We start from the raw sequence: 27,822 nt of genomic DNA on the forward strand, positions 1-27,822 counted from the left end.
AATTCATTCGGGGCAGAACACGAGCAGAATTTTGTTTGCAATCCACAGAGATTCAGTATCGTAGGTATATAATTATATGCATTCTACTACTACTACTAAATAAAATTGTAGTGTCTGTTTATAATATTGAAATAACCGCTTTTAACTACATGTATATGAATATACATATCATACTATAATCAAATCTATTTTTTTTCCTTATTTGTGTCTGTTTGTTCCGGCTAAACTCTGAAATGACTGGGCCGATTTTGACGGGACTTTTATTGGTAGATAGCTGATGTACTAAGGAGTAACTTAGACTACTTTTATTATGAAAAATAATAATTATTAATTATTCTACGGGGACGAAGTCGCCGGCAACAGCTAGTGAATAAAATTTTGTTATTTTTAATTTTAATTAGAATAGGTACACATTGTTTTAGAGATAAGCGCATGAAGATAGGTAGGTAATGCGAGTGTAACTAAATTGCGATACGTATAAGATTGGTCACGTGTCGAACAAATACATTCAATACAAAGTCAGCAATATGTTTGACTCGTCAAGGGTAGTTTCGAGACGTGTTGCTTAGTATTCAATTCTCTTCTTTTGAAGTGAAGTGATCCGGAGTGAGTGGGGTGGAAGTGTAATAGCCGAGCTAGCAGTATGTCGGCCTGTCCGAGTCTTGAAGCTATAAAAATCGTCGATTATTGTGCGAAGTCATGAAATTTATGACAGGGCTTTCTTAGGGTCGTCGTTCATTGGGAAGGATTAGGTCTGCACGGTACTATCAGCTTACGAGGTTAGGCAGGTACCTATTAAGAAGATCATTGACTGCGCCGTCACTGGAGATAATGAATGGGCAATCAGACTTTTGTTTGTGTAAATGCAGGTACGTGTACCTGCAGTTGGAACTGCTACAAAATGCCACAAAAGCTTGGTATGTCCAAAAGTGGCGATCCTGTAAAGCCCCCAGTCCCCACCTCCGGTGTCGGTCGCGCCTTCTTTCGACACTAAGTTTGATTGATGCGGACTTGTCCCCACTATCTACGCGTGATGACCGCTCCAGACATTTTTTTATGATTTACGTTAGTTAGTATAATTGGGCTGGAGTATTATGGAGCCTGATTTATTGGAGCGTCCATCTCGATTGTCTGCACCCGCCCGCGCCCGTCGGTAATTAAATGAGGCGCTGAAACTGAAGTGTTTACTTTGCTGATTTTTAAGGTTTTTGTCCGATTTATCTTCCAAAATTCTTGCATATTGTAGTAGGTTATTCACGCCGTTTTGCCTTAAATAAGCGGCATCTATGAACATTTGCGCGTAACTTTCTAGTGCCGCCTCAGAATAGGGATTTCTGTTAGGGATTCTGTACTATCTAGTCGTATTGTACAACCGTCTACACACTTTTATGGGGTCGACCGGCAATGGTTTGGGTTCTATACTCTTAAACAGCTCCAAATTAACTCTTCTCTAAACCAATAAGAGAGAGCGCTACATTCAGGACGCCGGCGCCGTTGTTGACAAGACAAAGCAACATTTCAATGACCACTAATGGATATATCTTGTCACTTACTCCCCTTCTCACTTACTCCCCACGTTCAGGCTTGGACAGCGCCTGTGGACATTGTGACCTATTACTTGCATTCAGTGAAAGAGTGAATAAAAGTAAATAATGTAATGTGCTTGTACAGGTACAACAATAGTCAAGGTAATAGAACCCTAGCTACTCCCGCACCCGCCCTGGTTTAACCCCTGTCTATTGGTCGTAGCGAGAATCAAATGTTTCATAAAATAGTCTTCGTCGATAAATGGACTACTATCCAACAAATCTTTGTATTTACTATTCAATTCGAACCCTTGGTCCGTTCATTTGTTTGTTCGCGCTAAGCTTCAAAACTACTGGTTTGAATTGAATAATTATTCTTGCGTATATTTTAATTATTTTCTTTAATTGTTTTAAGACACAGGGAATATTGACAACGTATTTTTAAATACATAAGTAAAGGTTTTATGTTAACTTTATTTTCTGAAACATGGTGAAATTCAGTCATGCGAATTTACTTTTGTCTTTTGTTTTTCATAAGTTTCAGATGGAAAGCTTCTTTTGGTTTTTCAATGACACATGAGTATCTAAACACGAGTAGGTACCTAAGTAATAATAATTGCGAACTGAAGCAAGGAGGGTGTCGGCGGTGCGCGGCACAGACTTCGCTCCTACCTACCTTATGATTAATATATTTTAAATTGAGATGGACTTTGTGTTAAGACGCGGTGGCTACAATGACTAATGATACGGAGTCCGGTCGTGAGGCACAACTTTATAGGTTCGAGGCCAGCTCGTAATTAATTGATGCTAGACAGACAGCTATTTTTTATGTCAAATATTTGGGACCCAATTTCGTAGAATTAACCTATGCTACAAAAATATAAAATTCCTAAAAAATATGCAAAATGCATTACGACGGCGACCTCTCCCGTCCGGCATTGGTTCAGGCCATGGTGCGGACTGACGGGTAGTTTTTAGTCATTAACAGTTTGATACTTCATCTCGTCTCGCCCAAGGCGAAAGAAATCATTGGATGATTAAAAGGCACCTGTGTATGATTGTAGTATGCAAGTTATATGTGTAGAGCGTGAAGGCATTATAAGTACGGTATGAGTAGTAAATATACATAAGATAAGCTCAGACAAGTACATATAGCTCTGTTTCCGAGGCAAACAATAAATAATTATTCTGTTATGTGGGCGATCCCGTTGCGTTCGTGTTGTAATGCCGATCAAATACCTACTTATGGAATACTTGTGTGTTTTAGTTACGTATTTACCGGTACAAACTAAGCCCGGATTTCGAGTAAGCTCAAGAAAATTTACAATCGGCCGGGGAGTGTAACTCATTGTGTGGAATAGAAATAAATTATTTGTTGTGGATGCCGCATGCCGCCCCAGTGCCACTGCGCCGACCGCGCTGCGAGCGGTTTCATAAATTGCTTTTGAATAGGAATCACACTGTTAAACTCATGAAATGTGCCTAATGAAATGCAAGAATTCCCTGTACCTAACTATTGCTGTTAACTTTTAACACATTGTTTAACATTGGAGGATTTTATTAACATTATTAAATGGGCGTATGATAATGGGATCATTCTGATTCTGAATGTGGGGTAGGCAACACTATGAATCCCCAATTCCTACAAATAATGAAAATCTTCTTAATAGAAATAAAAATCAAAATTGAAAAATGATTAAATATGTTTTTATATTTCCTCTAACAGTACATGGAATCAACTACGCTATTATTCTGTGGCAGGGCCAACGTAGGGATCAAGATGTTTGTGTCGCTTGCTGACTTCGTTAATAGCGCTTTTTGCTCTACCCACAGCATTCCAGGTGTAGAAAGGCCTTAAATCTCTGTAGCAATCTCCTCTGTACAGCGGTGTCCATTCTGCAAAGAGCGATGTCATTTACAGTACATTATATTTAGGTAATCGCCCCTAGCCCACGATGTGTCATTGCGAACGATGTTGTTATTTAAACAGTTACGATTTTTTTGTCTTGGAATTCACACAAATGGTATGGAATCAATAAGTAACCTAAAGGAAACGAAATATATATACTTGTAATAAATGTGTAAAGTGGTCAATTCTGTCCTCGAAATATATTTAAAAAATAACTATCAGCGGGTGATTAGTGATCGATACTGATGCCAAAAATGCAATCAGTAAAATTTTTATCTGTCTGTTTGTCTGTCTGTATGTTCTTTATAGAAACAAAAACTACTCGACAAAAATATAGCTAATAAAAAAAATATACATTCATAAATAAAAAATATTACGGAAAAGTACAAAAATTTATCATAGTTAGTATTTTTACACATATTATAAGCTCATACATATTATATAACCTCAAGCCAAAGGCAAAACTATGAATCGCCGATAGCTACGAATAATAAAAATATTTTGATAGAAATAAAAATCAAAATCGAAAGAGGTTTTTACATTTAAAGAGAACATTTAACAGTACAGGTAATACTACTCGACATACTCCTGGGCAGGTTATTGTATACTTTTCATCACGCTGCGGTCAATAGGAGCAGAGCAGTGAAGAGAAATGTTGGGAAAACGGGAGATGTTGCTGCATTTTTACCGACTTTAAAAAAAGAGGAGGTATTCTATTCGGCTGTTTGTTTTTTATTTGTTCACCGATGACTCCACCAAATGTGAACCGATTTTCAAAATATTTCTTTAGTTTCAAAGGTTATACTCCCGAGAGGGTCCCATTTCCACTAGGTCAGGGTCTGACGATGGAATCCTAGGAAAACTAACCACCGACTTCTAACCTAGCAGTTGGTACTTATAATAGTTATTTTTTGCTTTTTGTTTTCGTTTTTGGTTTTTTGTTTATGTGAAATATTAGGAATTTTCTTCTGTTACTTCAAAACACAAAACTGCTCGATGTCAACTCCAACGTGCTTATTAGGCCAGTGCAGATAGGTTTTGAAACAAAAGAAATTTATAGTAGAATGAAACCTATTGGAAATGGAAGAGAATATGCTAAAAATGGAAAAAAATAAAAATTCCACTCCATCCGAGTTCGGGAAGTGACCTGTTTTTTCAGAACATTTTCCATAGTAACGTTTATTTTTTTACACTATGGAAAAGTAGAGATTTCAACGAACAAAAAGCCCACAGAACTTTATAAAAAATCTGATATTTTGACGCGTGAATTTTCGATTGAAAATTAGGATAATTTTTCGGTATTTAATCAATAATTGGTAAAAAAAATAATTTTTCAATTCCAAAAAAATACAATATATTCGGTACATATAAAGGCACGTTTTCACAAAATTTCGTTAAAAAATAAATATTTTTGTCGAAGATAACAATAAAAAACCGAAATCGTAGTTTTTTGAATTTTTCACAAAATTTTGAGGTAATACAAAAAAAAGTAAATACAAAAGTTGTAGATCTTTTTATTACCTACAACTTTGCCGTTGAACTTTTTTTTATAGGACTTGTAGTTTCGCCGAAAATTGCGATAAACCGATTTTTCCTCTTAAAACCTCCCTCCCCCACTTCCCGAACTCGGATGGAGTGGAATTTTTATTTTTTTCCATTTTTAGCATATTCTCTTCCATTTCCAATAGGTTTCATTCTACTATAAATTTCTTTTACTTTTTACCTTTATTAGAGGTATCTGCACTGGCCTATATGCCCTACGCTCTGTTAAAAATATAATATCTTCATTGTATTACTTATGCGCATAGCTCCCGTTCCCGGAATTTGATGTTGGTATACAGACAAGGTATGAGCTGACTTGGGTGATAGGATAGTTTTTATCCCCCGGGAACGCGAACGAAGCCGCTGGCAAAAGCTAATGTACAAAATCTCAGTCATGAACTTTTTAAATTACCAGCTACGACCTGCAGCAACTTATGTTATCCACGAAAAAGTACAATTGCTATAAATCTTTATTTTTTCCTTTATATTTATGCTGACGTTATCCTGAATAGTGCTTCAGTAACACGTCAACTGTCATTTGGTGTGTGTTTGTAAGACGTATTATTTTGTATGAAGCAAATAAAGGTAAATAAACTTTAAAATCGAAATGGTTTTTCTAATCCAACAAAAATATAGCTAATAAAAGAAATATACATTCATAAATAAAAAATATTATGGAAAAACTACAATAACTTATCATAGTTAGTATTTTTACACATATTATAAGCTCATACATATTATATAACCTCAAGCCAAAGGCAAAACTATGAATCGCCGATAGCTACGAATAATAAAAATATTTTGATAGAAATAAAAATCAAAATCGAAAGAGGTTTTTTTACATTTAAAGAGAACATTTAACAGTACAGGTAATCAATGACGCAGGGATCAAGATTGTTATGTGGCTTGCTCCCTTAGCGCTGGGACGCCTAGTGCTTTCCCACCTTTGGTGAAGAAAGGTAGTAAATTTCTGTAGCATTCTCCTCTGTACAGCGGTGTCCATCCTGCAACGTGCGATGTTATTTACAGTAAATTATATTTAGGTAATCGCCCCCAGCCCCCGATGTGTCATTGCGAACGATCGTGTTGTGCGCCTTCAATATTTTATTTAAATAGTTACAAATTTTTTACTAACCGAGATTGCAACTGTGAAACTCTACACGAGTCTTGGAATTCACACAATTGGCATGGATGTAATACGTTAACTAAAGGAAACAAAATATTTGCAATAAATATGTAAAATTGGATATTTTTTTTATGTTGACATCAAATTTATATATACGCAGGCGCACTATGAAATGATTACCTAGATGTAGGATTTAAGAAAATCAAAATAAAGTTTTGGACCTACCTATCTTTTAAATAAATATTTTATACAAGATGAACACTTTACTAGATTGTACTCTATTTTCTTTGTTTTTAGACCACAATACATAAAACTGAAGGTTCTTGAACACGATCCCACAACTTTACAATAGTGACCGTGAATACTTCTTATTATTTCTTTATGACTCTGCACGCGTCATTCCTAAATATACGCTCCAGTCTAATCGGCAATGAAGAAGCGAGCTGTCGTAAAAATCTGGTAACTTGGTACATTTCCATATGTTATAAAATATTATAAATTATAATACAGTAGTTTCTGCAAGCGGCTTTATCCGTATTCGAATGAGATAATAAGTAGCTTATGAGTTATTCCAGACCATAGTCTACCCCTGTTCTAAATTTGATCCCAATCCCTTCAGCTGTTTGACATGATCGAGTTACAATCATACACACAAACTTTCGCATCATAATATTAGCTAGATTTTGATATAATACCGAAATATAGTTTACTAGTGGAATAAAGATCTAATGATCTTTTTATTGCGAGGGAAAATAAATATTAAATTGTAATATTTACTGTCTCTATCATGGCAGTCGAAACTCTTCATAGCGCAAAAACTTTCAAATGTTTTCCTGTCATTATTTTTGTTCTGTGCACAAATTTTGCCGTATCTACAACAAAATAATTGTTATAATTATAGTTTAAAGGTTAAACAGTAAACACTACGTAGGCTAAAACACTTATAAGTCGTAATTAAAATAAGAGACGAATTAGATTAGATCAACCATGTCCGTGAAATTAACCCAAGACAACACCAGCAGTTGACACGAGGGGTTTCATGTCCGTGGCTTGGAGACGGCAGAGTAGAATTAATACGTTTATCATTTCTTGGAGTTCAGTAAGAGAGACATTTAACAGAGACCTGCAACTTCTCCGATAAACTTAACCGAGCCTTTAAAACTGCGATCTCTATGGCAAACGCTTTTTAATGTAAACTTCAAACGAGGATACAGATCACCTGATGGTAAGCAATCGACGCGGGCCGTGTATAACCAAAACACAAGGCATGTGTGGCTCTCCTACACTTACATAAATATACGGTGTGGAGATCACTCATGTGACTTAAATGAAACTACAAGTAGTCGTCCACGGAAGCATAATGCAACTAAATATTTCTATGAAAACCATGAATAAAAAAAAATCATACCAATATGATAACAAATATTTTATCTAGTTTAAATAAAATTATATGAGTCTTTTGTAGATGATATAGTCCCGGAGTGATTGATCTGACTGATAATAACTTAATAAAAAGAAACTAGAATAGACTTATACTAACTCGAGGAACATCAGGGCACACCGCACCCCGCAAATATACTTGGATCCTGTTTTATTGGGGACGAACTTGTCGAACACCCAGCCGCCGTCGGCCCAGTACGGCTCGTGCCCGTAGTTGGGGTCGTAGACCATGTCCCGCGCCGGGCCCGCCTCCTCGCTCGGCAGCAAGTCCATGACGTCCGTAGTTGGGCCCGTGTCGTTACTCCTGGACAAAAGAGATAGTGTGGAAGTCTAGTCACCCGCGCCTCTACCAATGGTTCAATGTTTGCTATATTCTGGGCAATGCCCGCACATTGATATCCGCATATTATACGATGAATTTTTATTACAAAGCATTTTTTATATCCCATAATGTTAGCATCAAGTCGAGCACGAAGCACGTGTGTGCTATACCGTCCTTTACTGAAACCATTTCGCCACATTTTCAGGCCCCTATTTGATAACTTTTGGATATATTAGATCGCTGACATTTTGTCATCTAATAATAAGCTATAATTACATACTTAAAATCAAGTTAAATCATCATATACTTAAAATTAAAAATCATACTAAAAATTTCAAGTTTGTCTAGTCATTTGGTTTCGAAATTAAGCGAAAGTAAAATTTGGTAATTTCACTCACTCATAATAGAATAGTTTCTACGAAAACTTTATTGGATTTAACTTATTCGGATAGCTAATATAAGACAATGAAGTTTTTTGTAGAATAAAATCCAACCTCTCTTAGACAAATTATTGTAGACGGTTGTGAACAAATGCGACTATATAGGATGATATAAGAAACTATCACAATGACAATAATATTGACTTGATTGGAACCCAGTTTGCACGACAATTTAAATGATGTGAAATGTTTAAGGAACGGGTTAGGGTAATTGCTTGAACAGTTGAATTTTGAAACAAGGCGATGAATGATATTCCAGGGTACCTACAGGTTTGCCTGGGCCAGAAGTCATTATTCTATGCGGACGAAGTCGCGGACAAAATAAATGGAACTGTTTCGACCCACAGGAGAAAAGGAAAGAACCGCAGCTAACCAAACCTAACAGGCAAGTAATATGATGCAGGAGAGCGTAGAACTGACCTGCGCTGCGCACACGCCACTCGCTGCCAGAACCTGTACGAGCCCACGGTCTTCCACTTGCTTCCCACACATATGCTGCGTTTCTCCGCTTTCGGTTTATGCATGCTTTTTGTTCTGTGTCTGCCGATTCTTGCGCTCAAATGTATGACTTGCACTAAGAATTGAAGGCAACATATTTATAACATGGTTAATATGAGGAAGTTCTAAAAGAACTTGAACAGAGCCTCAACAGTCGCTTGAATTTGCTATAAACCAGCTCCTTTCATAAAATGGGTACATAATTACAAAGTTTAGTTCTTCTTGAGCAGTTTTTTTGTCCCTTTAGGTACATACTCACAGAAATGTAATGTTTCAGGGAATTACTAGATTTACATCATTCAAATATTTTGCATAATTAAATAATGAAAACGTTTAAAACTTACAAAGTATCAATAACATAATAGCGCCGATGTATATTTTAAGGAGCATTATAATAAATTGAACGTATTTAGGTAATGTCAGTGCACTTATTGCACAATGTAGTTAAGATGGACTGGGTACAGTTTATGTGCGCCGGCGGCGGCGCGGCGCGAGCGCACGATACGATAACGTCCACGTACAATATAATTTCACGGGTGCGCATGTTCTAATCCTCTTTTATATGGATTTTAAGTAAAGAACAAAATCAAAAGACACACTTGCACTTCTATACTTTTGCTTAAATGTGACTACGGGGTAGTTGACAGGGTCAGAACATTCAACATATTCTTAGTCCGCCAGTCAGTTAGTTAGTTAGTTAGTTTATTTGTTTAAATTAATTATATTGATGTATTTGATGTTGTGATGTGCCGGATAACGTATCTATCCAAGTCCTTTCCACCGACACCCCACCAATCAGACGGCAACCCGTATGTATGGTTTATGGTGGATGTCCCTTATTTATACACACACGAAGCGTTTAGCACAAAACCTCAAGTGTTTGAATTACAACTGGAATTATTTGCCAGATTCTATGTTTCCTATAAACGATACTTGTATACATATACATAGATATAGTTCGTTCTTTGAAAAAGGCAACGAAACATTTTGAAAGAACTCGCAATCCCAACGACAATGGCCTTCTCATAATTAAATCACACAAATACACGAGCGAGTGGCGACATCATTCTGAATAAGAAATTATTGAATGGAATTGGCAACAAGTAATTCGATGTACTAGGGCGCAGGTCATTCACTCTACCGTCTCGTGTTTATTATGATCCCACAAAAACATTTCATGTTAAATGTTGCCAAGACGAGACCATATAGCTCGCACTGTCAAAAAGTAATCAGATCCCGTGTAGAGCCAAGTTTCTAACCCTACATGCCCAGACCTAAATCGATAACGGACTTTTTGCTATTCGTCATATGGGCTTGAGCTTAAAAATCTATTCAATCTTCTAAACTCTTTCCGTGCGGCCAACTCGCCAGTTACGTCCAAGGTTTGCACGCCTACGAGATTATAGCGTAAAAACTCTGCTACGCGCTACGAACTACGCAGTACGAGCTATGGCTGTAGAATTTCCCCGTAACTTGAGTGTGAAATTAGGGCTTATCGATTTAGGTCTGGGCATGTAGGGTTAGAAACTTGGCTCTACACGGGATCTGATTACTTTTTGACAGTGCGAGCTATATGGTCTCGTCTTGGCAACATTTAACATGAAATGTTTTTGTGGGATTTCATTTCTTTTTGTAGGTTTACCCACCTACTGGACAAGTGTCAATGAAATGAGCGGTATAGGTACTTGTAGATAAGCCTATTAAACCTAGTTCTAAAATACCTACACAAAATTATTTTTAACACTAGATTAACAACTATCAATATCGTAATTTTCTACCTACTATACAATATTCAAACCGTACGTAATCCTAAACTACTTAAGTTAAACCTATTAACAATGACCTACGTATCAAATTATTCTCACTAAGTCGTACCTACTAAACAACTATAAACATATTATACCTACTAACCTATACTACTTAATTGCAAATACCTACTTATTCAATCTTTGAATTTCTTAATTAAATTTGTGAGAAAATTGCAAACGTAATGCTAATACTTTTTATCAATGAAAATTAAAACACTAGTACCTAACTAAACCTTCACCTACTAAACTACTAAATTTATAAGAAAATTGCAAACGTAATCCTAATACTTTTTATCAATGAAAATTAAAACACTATACCTAATGCGCTCTAAGAAGGTGCGGCTGACAGATTCAGTAACGTTTCGTATCACTCTTGAAAGTTGCTGCGATTTAAAAATTATGCCTTAATATTTTAGCTGTATCACATTCGTATTATGTTAAATCATTCGGATGCGTAGTTAATTAAATTAAAACCAACCGGAATGTTCTAGTATTCAATTAAAATCTAATGAAATGAAAAATAAAGTAAAGTGTTATGCGTATAACGTAAAGCCATAGTCGTGTTTAGTGATGGGATGTACGGCTACGATGGATAGGTAGTCGATGTTTTTTTAGAATAAAAAACGAAAATCGTGCGTCGTTCAATTATCATTCTTAAAAAACCTTTAATTATGTGGGTAAATCCACTGTAGACGCGGCTCTCTCTGCCCAAACCACAGTGACATTATCTAAGCAGAAATATGTAGTAGGCATTTTTCTAGACATTTCCGGCGCCATTGATAATGCGTGGTGGTACTTAATCTAACATATACAAACTAATATATCCTTGTTTTCTTCACGGTTCTGTAAAACTGTAACTCTGAAACACCTCAGGGCTCGGTCATAAAATATTTATTTTGACAAGTATATACACGTTGTTAGACTGCACAACTAAATAACACACACATTTAATAAAAAAATTCAAGAGAATTAAATGTATGCTGCGAGTATCGATAGCGATAAAAAAAGATTTTTCTAATGTCCATCCCTAAAGAGAGACGTCAACGTCATACTGGCATCTGTCAGCCGCACCTTCTTAGAGCGCATTAGGTATAGTATCTAAACCTTTACCTACTAAACTACTAACAATTAAATATTAGGCAAATGGTTTTTTTCTCCGCGATAGCAAACTTTTAAATCACCGAAATATTCCGAAAATTTTTCATTCAACGAGACAACCGTCAACGACGTCTGCCCTCGCGCGTCTGCCCGCGTTCGGGTGCCGCGCTCGCTGACGGGCCGATTATTTTTAGCTACTGCGCGGGGACGAGGGGGCAGGCGGCGGGCGTTGGCGCATACTATACTTACGATGCTTATGTTCAAAAGTATAGGTTGATTAATAAACACTTACCGAAGTGAAGTGTAGTAATATTATTCATATCTAAGTACTTATGGGTAGGATAATGTTTTGATTTTTATGAAAAGTTTGTGTTCTATGTACTTGTGTATAATTTTCAGATCTCAAGCAGGAAATAGGGAATTAAGTTTCCCTATTTCAGATTTTTACCCCTCCGCGGCCGCATTCAGACCTCTAGCGTCAAAAGTTGCGGAAGTCTCGAACAAACTTTCACCCCCTAGTTTAAGGGGTTGGGGGGTAAAAGTTCCAAGTTTTAGGATTTTTTTGTTGTTTGGGTACTAATACTAGCTTGCATACCAAATTTCAGTTTTCTAGGACTTCAGAAAGTACCTTAAGAATTTTGTTGATCATCAGTGAGTGAGTGAGTGAGTGAGTGACGAAATCGGGGTATTTTAGATATCAATAAAATCTAAAGTATAAGAGCTATGCAATTGAAACTTTAGAGGTTTATTAAGTCTACCACTGACATTATATCCTGAAAATTTTGTTTATCTGGTATAACCCAAACTCAAGTTATGAAGGTTCAAAAATACGACGAAGCGCTTCGAGAAAAGGTAGGTAGTGCCCTTGCGCTTGCGCTTCGCTTGGCTCGTCTTGGCGGGGGCACTACCGTGCCCCCAGATAATGTTGCAGACGCAGGCTCGTGGACCTGAATCACCTGAAGTAACCCAGGGGAAGTCTTCTCATCTCCGGCTACTCCTTGTACCCAATGCCACCTCCCTCATCGTTGCTTGGCTTTTATGGAGATTTGTATTTGAAAACAAAAATAATATTAGTAGGTAATTATTCAAATATACATTTATTAAAATATTTAGCATTACAATAAATTAACTACGAATTAGGATACTAATTTATTTTACACATTAATAATCAATTCAATCTTAACAAAATACCAGAATAAACTCAAGTGATCAGTTAGGAAACTGAGAGCAATGTAATAAATATAACAATATAGAATTAATTGAATTCCTAATGTCGAGTAGTTGCTAGAGCGATGGCCACATCCGACGTGCGCCGGCGCACCTCCCTGTGCCTGCTGCGCTCCATCGCCGTTAGTGATGGCTCGTTTTATTGTTACTACACACAGATGGCGCTCGTTCCATAGTGTTGCCAATATTTGTTACAGGGGTTTCAGAATTGTGTTGAACCACCTCAAAGTATGTTGCCAATTAGGGACCCACTAATTGAGTATACACGATTTCTGAAAACGTTCATTTTCAATAGATCTCTTCTCGGGGAAGTTCTGCCGTATCCACCTGGGGTACGAGTAGACGAATATCAAGCCCAACGGTGGTTCTATCTGTTGGGGTTGTAGAGGGGTTTGTTCAGCACCGGACAGAAACGCCACAGAAATGATGGCTATAAATCATTGGACCTTTTGAGGGAAAGGGCAGGTTTCTTTTTGAATAAAACTCTTCGAAGTCATATTTCGGAAGGATTTATTGGCCAAATATACAGCTACCCTATCTCACTTACACTTTTGTTATTGCTTGCTTGGTGGCGAGAGAGCGGTGCATTTGTCGTGCATTGTTAACTTTGATGGTAATGAAAGGTTAGAAGGCGCGGTCGCGATGGACTCGCGTGCGTCTGTACTGCTGTTGGAGTTAATAAGTGAGTGAATTTTGTTCAAATAATACAATGGATCGTTTCCACTTGGTAACTAATTTTAAAGTTACAAGTGTACCTATGTACATATAGATTATATATCTGTATTTATTAGTGATAATGCGGCTGCCTTGTTAGTCGAGTGGTCGTAAGTGCGACTGACGCAAGGGGTCTCGGGTTCGATTCTCGTGTCGGGCAAAGTATTGCTGGGCCTTTTTCGGTTATACGAAAATTTATCAGTAGTAGCACAGAGTCCGGAATTATGCCCAGTATATGACAATGGGCTCACCTTCTATTACATGGTTTTTTTTTATGAAGCACGCCGGTAATCGAGCAGACGTATTATCTGATGGTAAGCAATCGCCGCCGCCCATGGACACTTATAATACAAATGGTGAAAAGTACGTGGCGTAATGTGCATTATGCCACGTACTTTTCACTGCGCGACACATGACGCGGCGATTGTGTGAGTAAACCGATAACATAATTATTCATTATAAAGTTTTTCTTACGTACGTAATTTGTCATATAGGAATTGACAGGGCACCGTTACGATATTTATTGTTTTAAACAGATCTTTCAGAGATTGATGGGGCAGTTTGCATAAACGTATACCTATTCATATGTCATATCAGTAGCGAGTATGTATCTACTCCATTATGCTGTAATAGTTTAGAGCATTAGCAGCACGTACGTTACACTTAAAGAGCAATATTTCCACTACCTAAATAATTCCGATAGACTGTTCACACACATTATGTTTGTCGTTGCAGTGCTGTGGAGCGCCATATTATCTGAATATGGAAGGTAAGCTAGTCATTGATACTTATTTTAGTGCCTAAGGTAAACAAAACAAAGCTGGGTGTCAGGTAGTTGGTATATGTAACTATGTAATAACTTGTAAACTGTCCCCCTTGCTAGGCGAGGGACAAAGCCCTCTTCTGATACATGGCAAGGAATAAATCAAGACGCTTTGGCAATTTTAAACTTTTATTTAGATACAAAAATGTATCTACATAGAAGGCGATTGTTTATCTATCTGTGGGACTTATAACACAAATTGTGAAACGTGGGTGTACATTGCACAGTGGCATTACGAGTCACAATGTGTACCTCTGCCTACCCCTTCGGGGATAAATGGCGTGACAATGGCAATACATTATTAGCTTAAATGAATTCGTTTTGTAGAAAACTAAAAATCTACACAAAGTAGTGAGAAAAGTGTTTAGAAAAATAGACAGCAACTCTGCACAGCGATCAGGGAAGTTTACCAGACTGCTAACATTATCGTGATGGCATTCGCGGTGGAGATTGATACAGTTTATGTGTTTAGGTCGCAATCCAAGGACGAGACCACGATGAGTCTGGTGTTGAAGGAGAAAAAGAAACGTTTCCAATTTAAATACAACCCTAATAAAGGCTACGAGCCGTACTGGGTGGGCGGCGAGCACATACTGACCAGCACCACGCCGGGCCGCGGCACCACCACCACGACACCGCCCCCCATCTGCAACTACGACTGCAACTACATCTACCAGAAGTATGTCACTCACAGCCACTCTCTACACCTGTCTGCTGTTGTACACTTGGCTATTGCACATTATAGTGTATCAGATTCTAGCAATATGGTACATACAGAAATATTATGTACCTATATTGTAAAAATGGTACAATGCTCCATAAAATTGTTTTGTTTATTAGTAAACAGTTCACTTATCTACCGATAAGTAATTAACAAATATAATTATTATATTAATGTTTTTAACCAAACCAATGTAATGTGTTCCCAATTTTCTACAACTTTCCCCTCGCAACATCAAAGAAACGCAGTCGGGTTTTTTTATTTTTTAAATTACCTTAATTTATTTAATTTGGTTTTAGTTTTATTATTTTTATATTTTGGTAATTATAGGTATCTAGTGTCACTCTAACAGTAAATACGAATCAAACTACCCCTATCAAGCTGGAATCCATGGAGTCGTTCAGGCTAGAGAGTGAGCAATATGCGAATTTGGCGCCTCTTACAGTAAATACGACACCTCTCAAGCCAAAATCCATCAAGCCGTTTAGGTTGCAGAGCGTGCCAAACAATTATACATACATAATTACATACATACGTACATACAAACATACATACAAACTCCCGAAAAACATAACCCTCCTTCTGGCGCAGTCGGGTAAAAAACAAAATAATTGTGTTATTCCAGGCCATAATCTACTCCTGTTTCAAATTTCATTCTGATCCCTTCAACCACTTTGACGTGATTGAGTAACAAACGAACACAAAAGCTCACAAAGACAAGTAAGACAATGTACGTAGAAATTCATGTACTGTGTAAAAGCAGCCAGCAACGTGACTGACACAGGTTGATGTTAATGTGGGGATGTATTGACACATGTATCTGTTGCAGGATAACTGCCGTCTGTGCGGTCTACATCGACGCTCTGCCCAAGGTTGTGTGTGGCGCGTGCACTGGGAAACCTGGGGGTAATTTAGAATATGACATAACGAAAGCTTATTACACTATGAAATATTGTGATTTCCTTGCTGTACAGTGTAAGCAAGATATTCTTGGTAAAGCACGTAAGTTTATTATTATTCAGCGGTTTTATTAGCTTGTACTGTTTGTTTTTTTCGGACAACTTTAGTAATTGCAGTTTTACCCCCTTTCTGACGACAGATGTGTCATATTTGGTTCAATCTTGATGACCATCTAAAATAAATCAATTTGTTTCACAAGTACCTTCACAGTCGATATCAAACAAAAGGGCTTTATTGGTGGAATAGAGGCCATTAAAGTCACGTTTAACATAAAACTTACGAGTATTATATTTCTTGTTTGTAACTACCAAGTTACGGGATCCCCTCGTCAGTCGTCACCAATAATATTTGTAACCTGTGTGCTCCAACCGTTAGTTTTTACTTTACTACGGTTGTGCAGTTTTTGTAATTGTTGTACACATTTTTAATAAACCGGCCAAGTGCGAGTCGGACTCGCCCATGAAGGGCTCCGTAGCAGCAAGTAGATGACATAATATAAAAGTTATAAATTAACTTGGTTTTACATAGCGTTTGTATGAACTATGAACGACAAAGTTATATTTGCGGTTTTTGAAAATGAATTATTTCTTAAAAACTAACAAGTAGTGATATCTCGTTCAAATCAATTTTCGTTGAAAATTTCTATTGCAATCTACAACATATATTTTTTTTTAGTTGTCTCACTCTCTTATTTGAAAAGTTAGAGGGGGATGGGGGGACACTCATTTTTCCACTTTGGAAGCGTCTATATTTCAAACAATTGATTTTGACGAAAAATGGTTATAGAAAACTCAATGTCTTTTTTAAAGCCCTATCTAAAGACACCCATCACGGATGGGTTCCCCGAAAAAATTTTTTTTTGTATCAGTTCCATGTTGTCCCCCTTTAATTTCTGAATTTATTAAATTTTATACAAAATTCGAATAGCGGTTACCAGAATATATCAACCTACAAAGTTTTGAACTATGCAGGCTCAACAGTATCGGAAATAAATGGCTGTGACATACGGACGGACAAACAGACATGACGAATCTATAAGGGTTCTGTTTTTTGCCATTTGGCTGCGGAACCCTAAAAATGAGACCATTTTATGACATATTACATTTCATGAAGTTTGCAAATCTTTACAGGAATTATGTATGTTCATTTCGGCGCGTGTAAAACTGATAAGGAAATAAACAAGCCACTGTGGGAGCCTTCGCAAGTAGTCAGCAGAATGCAGTGGTACCTGAATAGCTTTGACAAACAAGAAGATCCACTCATAACGAAGGCGATGACGACGCCGAAGAGGAAGAAACAGAAGTCATCAGACAAAAAATCCTAAAATTGTATAGATTTAGTATTATAAAATACTAGCGGACCCGACAGACGTTGTCCTGTCTACACGTCTTTAATTTGAAAATTTTAAACTTTTTTTAATACTCGATGCTAAAACATTCTGGACCATTTTATGAAAATTATGTATTCAAATGTTATGCACAATACTCTAACGTCATTAATATTTGACACAGCTATGGTAGACCCTGTCGCGATCCAATGTAACCTACATTCCAAAATCAACAACTACTGGAGCGCAATAAATTAAAAATTATTTAAAAAAAACATTGTCCAGCGGACAAAATTAGTGAATCTAAACCATTCTCAGATATACTTGAACACACGTGCCAAAAAATTTCATTATAATCAGTCCAGTCGTTTAAAAGAAGTTCAGTGACATACACACTTACAGAAGAATTATATATATAAAGATATCGTTTATAAAAAAAAGTTTTAATACATAGTTATTCTGCCTTTTTACACCATTTGCACATTTTATTTACCTATCAGGAAACACAATGTTAATTATAACGTCCGGTCTTAATTGTGTTTTTTTTATGGAAGAAGTCGGTCAACGAGACGGGTCACCTGGTGGTAAGCAATCGCCGCCGCCCGTGGACACCTGAAACACCAAAGGCTTTATAATGGCGTTGCCGGCCTTTTGGGGTTAGGAATTTAAGGGTTGTTAGGAAATCGGGGATTGGGAAGATTAAGAAGGGGGGTAATTGGGCCTCCGGTAACCTCAATCACACAACGATACACAACGGAAGCGTTGTTCCAAGTCGGTTTTTGGTGAGGCTGTAGTATCACTGCGGTCGAGCCGGCCCATTCGTGCCGAAGCATGGCTCTCCCACACATTTATAGGAAGGTGTAAAATGAAGTTAGGAAGTATGCCATATTGTTTATACACATTTATGTTTTTTTTGAGATATGTCCCGTTGTTATAGGACGTGGTAATTATGACCCATCTCTTTAAATGAAATGTCAGCGTCAAATGTTTCTAAGCAAACGAATAATAAGGCGCTTGCCCGATTAAGAAGAGACAAGCCCGATCTGTTACACAACCAGCTATCAAATATTGACTGAGCGGAGAATCTTAATTCTGCTCGACGTTTACGATCAACAGACCGACCACAACTGTTTAAAATGCAGGTTCCACTCGGAGCCAGTTTGAATCAACAACAATTTATCTTTAACGAATTTGTTACCGAGATCTGTTACACTCAGCCGCATGGAAATCATTCTCGCTGACACTGTTTACTGCTAGTCTTGGATATATCATCTATGTTCAACGTATTTAATGTAAATATATTTGTAATGTTGTATTATATAATTGTAAATATTGCGCCATTTTATCCAGTAAACACGTTTCCGTCATTAAGAAGGCTGGGTGGCTATAACTTTCAGGGAGTTTTACAAAAATAAGACAGGTGACAAGAATGTAATATGTTACGTTGTATGTTACATGGAGTCATGTACACCAGAGGTGATACAAGATGGGACCTCAGTAGTGGCTGGAGGTGCCGGCTCGCTGGCTTCTACCGCTTCAGAAAAATAAAATACTCGCGCGTACATTTGCGATCATCTTCCGTTGCTATAGCTAAATGTGGCTGTTATACGCTATTAACTGCTGAAATAGACAAACACTCTTCACTTACCCTCAGCCACCAACAAAAATAAAAAATGAAAAAATAGGGATATCAATTCACTCTTAGCTTTTACTAAGAAAAACAAGGAAACTCAACATAAATAAGGGAAAACGCTTTCTTAACAATATATTATTCGCGCGACTCGCGGCTGTGCGGCACCTCGTCAAAACACAACACTTTTAAAGACAAACGCTGCGAACAAAAACAAACATCCCGTACATCAGAAAGCTATTTGTTATGTCCAAGTATTTGATAAAAGCGATGCAAATAAATATTTTGCTAACCATCGACGGGTTCTTTGCATAAATTTCAGTTATGGTGAGACATTTGTCAATGGATAATGCAGTGCCGGCGATATTCATGGTTACGAGCGGGCGGCGGCGGGCGGCGGCGGGCGGCCGTATATCGACGCGTGCATACATCTCGTAGGATGCCGAATTTACGATAAATATGATATACGACTGTTGTAAGATTGTGTATTTCCTTTTGGTGTTAAAGATAGCGGCAATTATTGCCTCCTAGTATACTCCGTATGATAATGCGCCGTATTACTGAGAACACGCGGTGGGGGTACGAAGTGAGAGGGACCTCATCCCCAATTTCTGCTTTGATTCTGTACCATCAGTTATGTATTTTATTATGGAATAATATTCATGACTAGCTTCCGCCCGCGACTCCGTCCGCGCGGATGTCGGTCTTCGCGTGGAAGTTTTATTTCTCCATTTTGAGTAACTCTGACAATGACATCTTATAAATATCTATTGATTGGACCCAAATACGGCGAGGCCCATAATAATTAAGGAGATCCCTCTATTGAGCTACTGCTGTTGAGCAGAATAAAACTGAAAAATAAAGATTTTTTTTTCTACGTAAACAGGATAAAAGGTAACCTATTTTATGCCCAGGAAAATAAGATATAATTATACCAAGTTTCGTCGAAATCGAATCGTTACTATTCACGTGATGCCTGAACAAATAGACAGACATACAAAAAAAGTTAATCACATATTTGGGCTTGGTATCGATCCAGTAACAACCCCTGCTATTTATTTTGCTCTATATTTTCAATGAACAGAATTGACCCTTCTACAGATTTATTATAATATGAATGTTATAAAGGTAAGAGTAGACAAATATACTCAGAAAGCTCAACGAACTGTTAGGCTATCGGGAGTTATACGTGTTGTTGTAAGTCAACCATAAGAGATAGACATTTGCTGTCGTGGAATATTTTTTAAACCATTTTAAGGAGAACATTTCTGTCATACATTAGTCTGTGGATTTAATCATTAGGATGCAACGCGACGGAATGCTTAAAAAATTTGTAAGTTCTCCTGTTTTCCCAACATTGTCCCTTCACTGCGCTCCTATTGATTGTAGCGTGATGAACAAGTATTATAACCTGTCAGGAGTATGAAGAACCATTGTACCAAGTTTCGTTGAAATCTGTCGAGTGGTTTTTATTTCTATAAAGAACATACAGACAGACAGACCGACAGACAGACAGACAGACAGACAGACAGACAAAAATTGTTTCTGATTGCATTTTTGGCGTCAGTATCGATCACTAATCACCCGCTGATAGTTATTTAGGCTGGATGTACGAATTGACCTCTCTACAGATTTATTATAAGTATAGATAGATGAATATAAAGGTAAGAGTAAATATACTCGATCATCCGAACTGTTAGGCTATCGGGAGTTAACGTGTTGTTGTAAGTATAAGAGATGAAATGCTGTCAAACAGAACATTTCTGTCATACATTATTTCTGTGTAGCTTTACCATTCAGGATGCACACACGGAAGCTTAAAAAATGAAAAAATAGTTTTCCCAACATCTTCACTGCTCTGCTCCTATTGATCGAATGAAAAGTATACTATAAAGGAATGAAGAACCATTGTACCAAGTTTCGTTGAAATCTGTCGAGTGGTTTTTATTTCTATAAAGAACATACAGACAGACAGACCGACAGACAGACAGACAGACAGACAGACAGACAAAAATTTTTCTGATTGCATTTTTGCGAATCGATCACTAATCACCCGCTGATAGTTATAGAAATATATTTCATGTACAGATTTGATACAGATTTATTATAAATAGAATAAGGGATTGCTAATTTTCACAAACGTCACTTCATGACATATTGGGGTTAAAGTGCATCGTGTTTATGTTACGTAAATTTTTCGTTAAACTGTTATTTACCGACAGTCTATAATTATTATGTTTGTTACTTTCCTTGCACGGGACCACAGGGTCCCGGGCTTTGGAAGGCGTACGAGGAGCCGAAGCCAACTCGCAGACGCGTTGAACAATTTTAATCTAATGTAAACATCACGATTAATGCACTATGGAAGTACACCAAAGGACAATCCGACGGTTGATGCAGGACTATTGTGAGATATGGTAAAAGGAAATGATAGGGATATGGGTGTGGGTGGCTTAAAGTTAACCGGTTAATTGGGGACTTGGCCCCTGCCCCTGACCAATATTGTATACGGATAAACAGGCAGGGGGTGACTCGCAAACTCAAACCGCGGTGGGCTAGCATGTAGCGACAAGGGTGCAACATCCGTTGAGCTGCTTGAGGAAGGGGGCATCCCACGGCTATCAGACAATCCCGGAAGTACGGTCAAGACCCCTACCAGCATCTTATGGAATACGTCCTTCCCCCAAGTGGAGCTGAAGGCAATCCACTCTTGCGAATTCCACTCAAACCAGTCGATTAAGGCAAGAGTGAGGTTAGGAGAGGCCATCCGGATAGTCACGAGTTAACCGGAGTTAAAAAGTAAATCTTTTCCGTGGGGTCGCCACTGCCCAACATTCGCCACAAGCTGCCTTGCGGACCTATAATTATTATTATTACAATATTTACGAAAGTAACAAACATAGAAATATAGCACATTAGCTACTCCCGCACGGATTCACCCGCTACTTGGCTCCTATAGTTTGTAGCGTGAGGTTATATAGCCTATGTCATTCTCATTCCTTCAACTAACTCCACTTAAAAATCGTCAATCCGTTTTGCTGTGAGAGACGGAAAAACAAATTTAATATGTTAGTGGATATTGTTTCATAGAAAACCGACGTGAAACAACGCTTGCATTGCGTTTCGTTGTGTGAGCGAGGTTACCGCAGGCCCTAATCACCTCCCTTCCCAATCCCCGATTCCTCAACAACCCCCAAAAGATCGGCAATGCACTTGCAACGATTCTGGTGTTTCGTGTGTCTGGCGATGGCTTGCCACAAAAATACGTACATACATAATATAAGCCCTGTAAAAACGCATCCAGTGTTTACAGAACTTGTATGAATGAAATCTCAAACAGTGTAGGTGAGGTTAATACACGATGTCACATAACAAAAAATAAAGCAGCCAAATCTCAAGTGAATTTACAAAAATGTGTGTAAGTGAGATGACAGGAGAGCGCGGATCGTTTTCGACAGGCGCCTCATTTGGAAACCATGGTAAGCCCGGATTATAGAGACACTGAGATTTGTTCGTAAAATAATGAGCTACACCGGCAGCCTCACAATGTCTTTATCGCATCTGTGATGAACTGATATTGTTTTTACACTTTTGTACTTTACATTTTTGAATAGCTTTTGCCTATGGCTCTGAACACATTAACCTTATCTTCATAATTATAAACATTCATCTACAATCACTTTATTTTATTTAAAAAAAAACATTTTAACCCCTTCGTACGGAAAGTGTTTAAGTGTGGGAGAGCCATGCTTCAGCACTGCAGAGCCGGCTCGACCGGAGTGCTACCACGGCTCATGCAAAACCGACGTGAATCAATGCTTGCGTTGTGTTTCGTTGTGCGAGTGAGGTTACCAGAGACCCAATTAACCCCCTTCCCAATCTTTCCAATACCCGATTCCGCAACAACCCTTAATTTCCTAACCCCCAAATGACCGATAACGCACTTGTAATGCCTCTGGTGGTGCATTTGTACATGGGCGGCGGCGATTGTGGCGGCATAAAAAAACCGATTATGTTTTATACTACATATTATGTGTAAGAGTGATTTTGTAGAAGTAAGAAATTTTAAATTTTCTAAAATTCATTAGGTTTGCCTTCCATATATTATAACGTGGAATTTGAAATATGACTAAGTTATTACGGTCTGACAGCAAATTACTAACACAGAAACCTATACATTTATGAAAATGACTGCACGGTTGGCGCGGTAGCTGGGCAGTCGGCTGTCGCACTATGTGTCGAGAGGGTGTTTTTTTTAAATCGTTGCCCTACACTAGGATTTTCTATTATGTCGTGCGTTTACAAATATACAAGGTCACATGCATATGACACCCAGACCCGCAACAATAACTTGTGGATCACACAAAGAGTTACTCCGTGCGGTAGTCGAACCCGCTTCGAGTTGCGAGGCAGCCGATTACTCAGCCACCGTACTAACCGAGGAGTCAAGGGTTCGATTCCCGCTCGGAACAAGACAAGATTGTTGTTCCGTTGTTGATTGTTGTTGTACTTAACGAGTACCTAGCTAATGTAATCTAACGACAGAAACAGTTCCCAGCCTTTCATACAGCCGCGTGCCTCTTGTTGGTCGACATCAATAACCGGATATTTAACTAGCGAGCTATATACCGTATGGAGGACAGGTAGCGCTACAGGTACCCATGTCCTTTTCACGGCGAGCTGAATTACTGAGCAGCCTTCGGAAATTGCATATTACTGAAGTAACGTCATACGTACGTACTAACCCATAAATGGTTCTGGTAGTGTGAAGATGGCCTGGTATTCCCCATCCTCATGCCATTCCATGACCATATTGACCATTTTGATCATTTTTTTGGTATAAACATAAACCGGTAAAGGAGCACACGGATCTGATACCTGATGGTAAGCAATCGCCGCCGCCCATGGACACCCGAAACACAATGGGCGTTACAGGTGCGTTGCCTGTTAAAAATTTAAAGGTTGTTGGTGAATCGAAGGAAAATTGGGAAGATGGATAATCACTCCGGTCGAGCTGGCTCTGCAGTGCCGAAGTATGGCTCTCCCACACTTCAGCCTGTTCACAATCTATGTCAGTATGATCAACATTCATAATTCATTTTTGACCAAAGTGGGGGTTGGAACGTGTCTGCTTGATTATGCACTGAAACTTGACAACACCATATCTGCAACATTATGATGTTGCATCATGTATCAATTTCTTGTTTATTTATTTATTAACAACTAATATTTGGAGTTAAATGGTACCATTAGTTTACAAAAACATTCTCTTACCCCAAACGCGTATACCGTCTTCGTTATATTGTGGGTAAATATAGGTACCACCTATAACAATAACATTTGTTACAATGTAAACTGTGGGGGGTGATCCAGGTGATTCTACACAATTTGTGGGAGACAGTCACATGAATACATCAAAATGTCGGCAAAAACCCGACGTACATGATAATTACGTATCTAATAATAACTTTAATTCTAAGTTCAAGGCCCACTGCGGTATTACGTAAAAATATTATTGTAATGATAACCCGAGTGAACATGCGTACGGTTATCATGTAAATGTTTACGAACAAATGTTCAACCAGTACATCGGAGACGTTGATGTTGTGTCACAACATGGGTCGGCTCACATCGGAACAAAAGCAATTTTACAAAGATAATGGATACATAGTTCTGAAAGCAGTGCTTCCTGAGGACGAACTGAATGCCATCAGCGAGGAGTATGACAAGTTGTTCGCGAGGAAGAATCAGGACAAGATGGAGAGCTCCTGGGTGGGCAGCGACGCGGACGACAGGAGGAGCAATGCAACGCAAACGGTAAGTAGTACTCAATGCTTTGTCTCTATCTCAAAGCATTTCATAGTAGATTTGGCCTCAATAGACACAAATGAAATATTAGGTGTTTGTATGACTAGTATTAGTATTTAGCCTCGTGTAATCAGTTTTTGATATAACTTGGGACATGCTCATCAATTCAGTCAGTAAATCCTCCAAACATTTGTTGTTGTCATGTTACAGCACAATTATCTGAACTGAATATATCTCATTCGTGGATCTGTCTGCCATAGTCAACTTCATCGCGTTCGCAAATTATGCGTTGCTGGCAAAAATATTTGGCTAATGTGTCGCTAACGCCAGGTGAAAGGCATCCACAACCTGCAGTACCACCACGCGGTGTTCAACACGTTCCTGTTCAACAAGGAGCTGCTGGATGCGCTGGAGGACATCATGGAGACCAGCGACATCGTACTGCATCACACCAAGGCCCACTTCAAACCTCCCGAAAAGGGCGCTGCGTATCCTATGCATCAGGTAAGTTCCTTCTTCAAATTTTTGAAGTTATTGCTTGCTTTCCAATGCTTCTTAATACATAAACTACCCAACAGTTGTTTTGTATAGTCGTAATGTAATCTCTGTGTTATTACGTACTCAATTTCAAAGTGGAGCAAACAATGAACATGCAAACCTCTAATACTCTATATGTACTATATATGTATCAGGACTATGGTGGCTGCCTTCCTGCACCTGGACGCCGCGGGGCCCGACAATGGGGGGCTGTGCGTGTACCCCGGCTCGCACAGACTGGGCCCTCAGGAAGACGTCGGCGCCAGCGAGTCCAACTTCCACTATGTAGATCAAGTAATGCGCTCAGTATTACGAAGTAATAAGTCACAGTAAAGTTAATTTGATAAAATAATGGATAAATATGTGAAAGGACTACAATTTGTTGCTTATCAGATGGTTCTCTTATAGAGTGAAGTCTATTAATCCCATTGATTAGCGGACCTCGCGCTGCATTCCGCGCCATTTGGTGAGCAAAAGTAGTTCTCACTATCGCTTCTTGCGTTCCAGACAAAGTTCCCGTTAGAAAGAGCGACGCCGGTGGTGTGCGAGCGCGGCGACGTGGTGGTGTTCTCGTACCTGCTGGTGCACGGCAGCCCCAGCAACAGGAGCCCGCGGCCGCGCCGCATGCTGCTGCTGCAGGCCGCCGCCGCGGGGGACGCGCCGCTCGCCCGCCAGCCCGCGCGCCCCGGCCAGGGCTGGCTGCTGCGCGGGACGAACCTCAACAGAGACGCCAGCATATCTAATAGATTTGAAAATAACTAAAGGGAAGACAATTAATATTAATATTATAAATATTTTTTTGCTTTAACACAACTTCGTTATTATAATAGGAGAATGGTATGGAGGCAGTAAGGCAGTAGGCAGGCTGGCAGAAAGTCAGACATCATACAACTTAACGACTCCAAAATCTATACCCACGTTATACAATGGACTGCTGGCGCTGGGTGAGCAGTACAATCAGAATCTGTTAGTTACGCATGTTGGGCGGCGCGGCCGACGTGACTGCTGCCCGTATAATGTCCTAACTAGTTTCGCACAACAACGTACGGGAAGGTACTGGCCGTGATCAGTATTCTATCGGCGAAGGTGAGGCTGGCTACTTGTTGTTTTTGTTCATTTCGTCTAATGAGCAATATAAACGTGATGAGACGGACACATCTATCATTTGTACCCTGAACAAGGGCCACGTTGAGATGAGGCTGCGGGCGACACATTCTACACCACACGGCATTGACTAAACTATAGTTAAGGTTAATGAACTGTTGACACTGGTCGGGTCAAGGTCCGAGGTCGGATGTCCAGACAAAAACGACTAATGTCCAAGTGTCCAATTAGTCGTGAAGGTCCGCTGTAAGAACATTGGACGGCTGTACTAATTTACTGGTGTTCTGTTCACAACTGTACACAGTATTACCTACTTGTTGTTTTAATGTACTTAGGCTAAAACTTATATCATCCTCTGTTTTGGATAATCATTGAAAGAGCGAGTATGAAAGTCTATCAAGTCTATAGTAAAAAAAATACATTTCTAGAATTGTGAGTATTTTTTTTAATAATAATGCACACCGTACTACAAATTCTGTAATGTTGTACATTGAGCACTTTTGTACCGCGCGCGTACATTACTTCAGTTCGCGTTCTCGCCGCGGTCACTCATTTGTATCATGTATTATAACTATCATTACGTATCGTCGTATCATTTATTGTTGTTGACTAAATATAAACAGTAATTAAGGGCTGAAATCGTTTCCAGTTAGATTTTTAACTAGTTTGAACGTAAATCAATATTTTTTTAAAGATGGCGACAAAAATCTTACCTCGCAGTTACTTTTTTTTTTTTTTTTTTGAGGGGGAAAATCATCCAATGACTTTTCTCGCCTTGGGCGAGGCGAGAGGGAGTGTCAGACTCTTACTGTCTAAAAACCACCCCGTTCCTTCTCCTGCTTTTCGAGCCGGAGCCCCGGTAAACCCGCTAGGTAGTCCGCAGCTCCGGATCAGGCATCAGCCCTGTTGGGCCCCATCTGTGGTGGTCTGATGGCTCTTTGAGGCGCGCGCGGAACGCGACGCGCCGCACGCACGGGTCTGGTTCTGTTCGGGCGGTGAGCTACCCTTGCTCGCCGTCCGCAGGCCCGCACTTACGGTGGCCGGAGATCGTCTCGGGATCCCCTACGCCCGGAGTGTCTTTCGCGACGGCTGGGGCGTGAGGAGATTTGTTCTCTCACGCGCCCCGCCTCCTCCTTAGCTAGCATGACTGCTTCGCAGAAGGAGGAGACGGCATCCCAGTCCCTCTCGCTCCGCACCATGGCCTGAACCAGTGCCGGGCGCGAGAGGTCGCCGTCGCCGACCACATCCCTGAGGACTTGGCG

General features: G+C 39.0%; 3 protein-coding genes across 4 annotated transcripts; 2 read left to right on the forward strand and 1 right to left on the reverse strand.

The window, feature by feature from the left end:
* Positions 1–3,211: 3,211 nt before the first annotated feature.
* On the reverse strand, positions 3,212–9,330 carry LOC118275613 (uncharacterized). Of its 2 annotated transcripts, none has more exons than XM_035593634.2 (5): positions 9,148–9,329; positions 8,726–8,879; positions 7,644–7,847; positions 6,881–6,975; positions 3,212–3,422 (listed from the first exon to the last, which is right to left on the reverse strand). In XM_035593634.2, exons 1-5 carry the CDS (start codon positions 9,191–9,193, stop codon positions 3,274–3,276), a joined length of 648 nt encoding a protein of 215 aa, XP_035449527.2. In that variant the 5' UTR covers positions 9,194–9,329; the 3' UTR covers positions 3,212–3,273. The 2 variants fall into 2 exon arrangements, with proteins under 2 accessions (XP_035449527.2, XP_035449529.2); XM_035593636.2 differs by lacking the exon at positions 3,212–3,422 and adding an exon at positions 5,801–5,981 and having other exon boundaries at positions 9,148–9,330.
* Positions 9,331–13,488: 4,158 nt separating this feature from the next.
* LOC118275577 (uncharacterized) lies at positions 13,489–17,594 on the forward strand. Its single transcript, XM_035593586.2, has 5 exons — positions 13,489–13,618; positions 14,386–14,419; positions 14,946–15,152; positions 16,024–16,196; positions 17,285–17,594. Exons 1-5 carry the CDS (start codon positions 13,579–13,581, stop codon positions 17,476–17,478), a joined length of 648 nt encoding a protein of 215 aa, XP_035449479.2. The 5' UTR covers positions 13,489–13,578; the 3' UTR covers positions 17,479–17,594.
* A 7,069-nt stretch (positions 17,595–24,663) lies between these two features.
* On the forward strand, positions 24,664–26,609 carry LOC118275868 (phytanoyl-CoA dioxygenase, peroxisomal-like). The gene is made up of 4 exons (XM_050695292.1): positions 24,664–24,928; positions 25,250–25,449; positions 25,612–25,750; positions 25,964–26,609. Exons 1-4 carry the CDS (start codon positions 24,671–24,673, stop codon positions 26,216–26,218), a joined length of 852 nt encoding a protein of 283 aa, XP_050551249.1. The 5' UTR covers positions 24,664–24,670; the 3' UTR covers positions 26,219–26,609.
* The last annotated feature ends 1,213 nt before the right edge of the window (positions 26,610–27,822 follow it).

Source organism: Spodoptera frugiperda, chromosome 8 (assembly GCF_023101765.2).
Source record: "Spodoptera frugiperda isolate SF20-4 chromosome 8, AGI-APGP_CSIRO_Sfru_2.0, whole genome shotgun sequence".
In the NCBI taxonomy this organism is placed as follows: domain Eukaryota; kingdom Metazoa; phylum Arthropoda; class Insecta; order Lepidoptera; family Noctuidae; genus Spodoptera; species Spodoptera frugiperda.

Coding starts and splice junctions, on each gene's coding strand:
- LOC118275868 (XM_050695292.1), top strand. CDS start 24,671: ATGTTTACGAACAAATGTTCAACCAGTACATCGGAGACGTTGATGTTG. Junction 24,929..25,249: donor GGAGCAATGCAACGCAAACG/GTAAGTAGTACT, acceptor CGCTAACGCCAG/GTGAAAGGCATCCACAACCT. Junction 25,450..25,611: donor TCCTTCTTCAAATTTTTGAA/GTTATTGCTTGC, acceptor TATATGTATCAG/GACTATGGTGGCTGCCTTCC.
- LOC118275577 (XM_035593586.2), top strand. CDS start 13,579: ATGGACTCGCGTGCGTCTGTACTGCTGTTGGAGTTAATAA. Junction 13,619..14,385: donor ACTGCTGTTGGAGTTAATAA/GTGAGTGAATTT, acceptor TTGTCGTTGCAG/TGCTGTGGAGCGCCATATTA. Junction 14,420..14,945: donor ATATTATCTGAATATGGAAG/GTAAGCTAGTCA, acceptor TTATGTGTTTAG/GTCGCAATCCAAGGACGAGA.
- LOC118275613 (XM_035593634.2), bottom strand. CDS start 9,193: ATGCTCCTTAAAATATACATCGGCGCTATTATGTTATTGATACTTT. Junction 6,976..7,643: donor TGTGCCCTGATGTTCCTCGA/GTTAGTATAAGT, acceptor ATTTTGTTGTAG/ATACGGCAAAATTTGTGCAC. Junction 3,423..6,880: donor CGACTGCCATGATAGAGACA/GTAAATATTACA, acceptor CGCTCTTTGCAG/AATGGACACCGCTGTACAGA.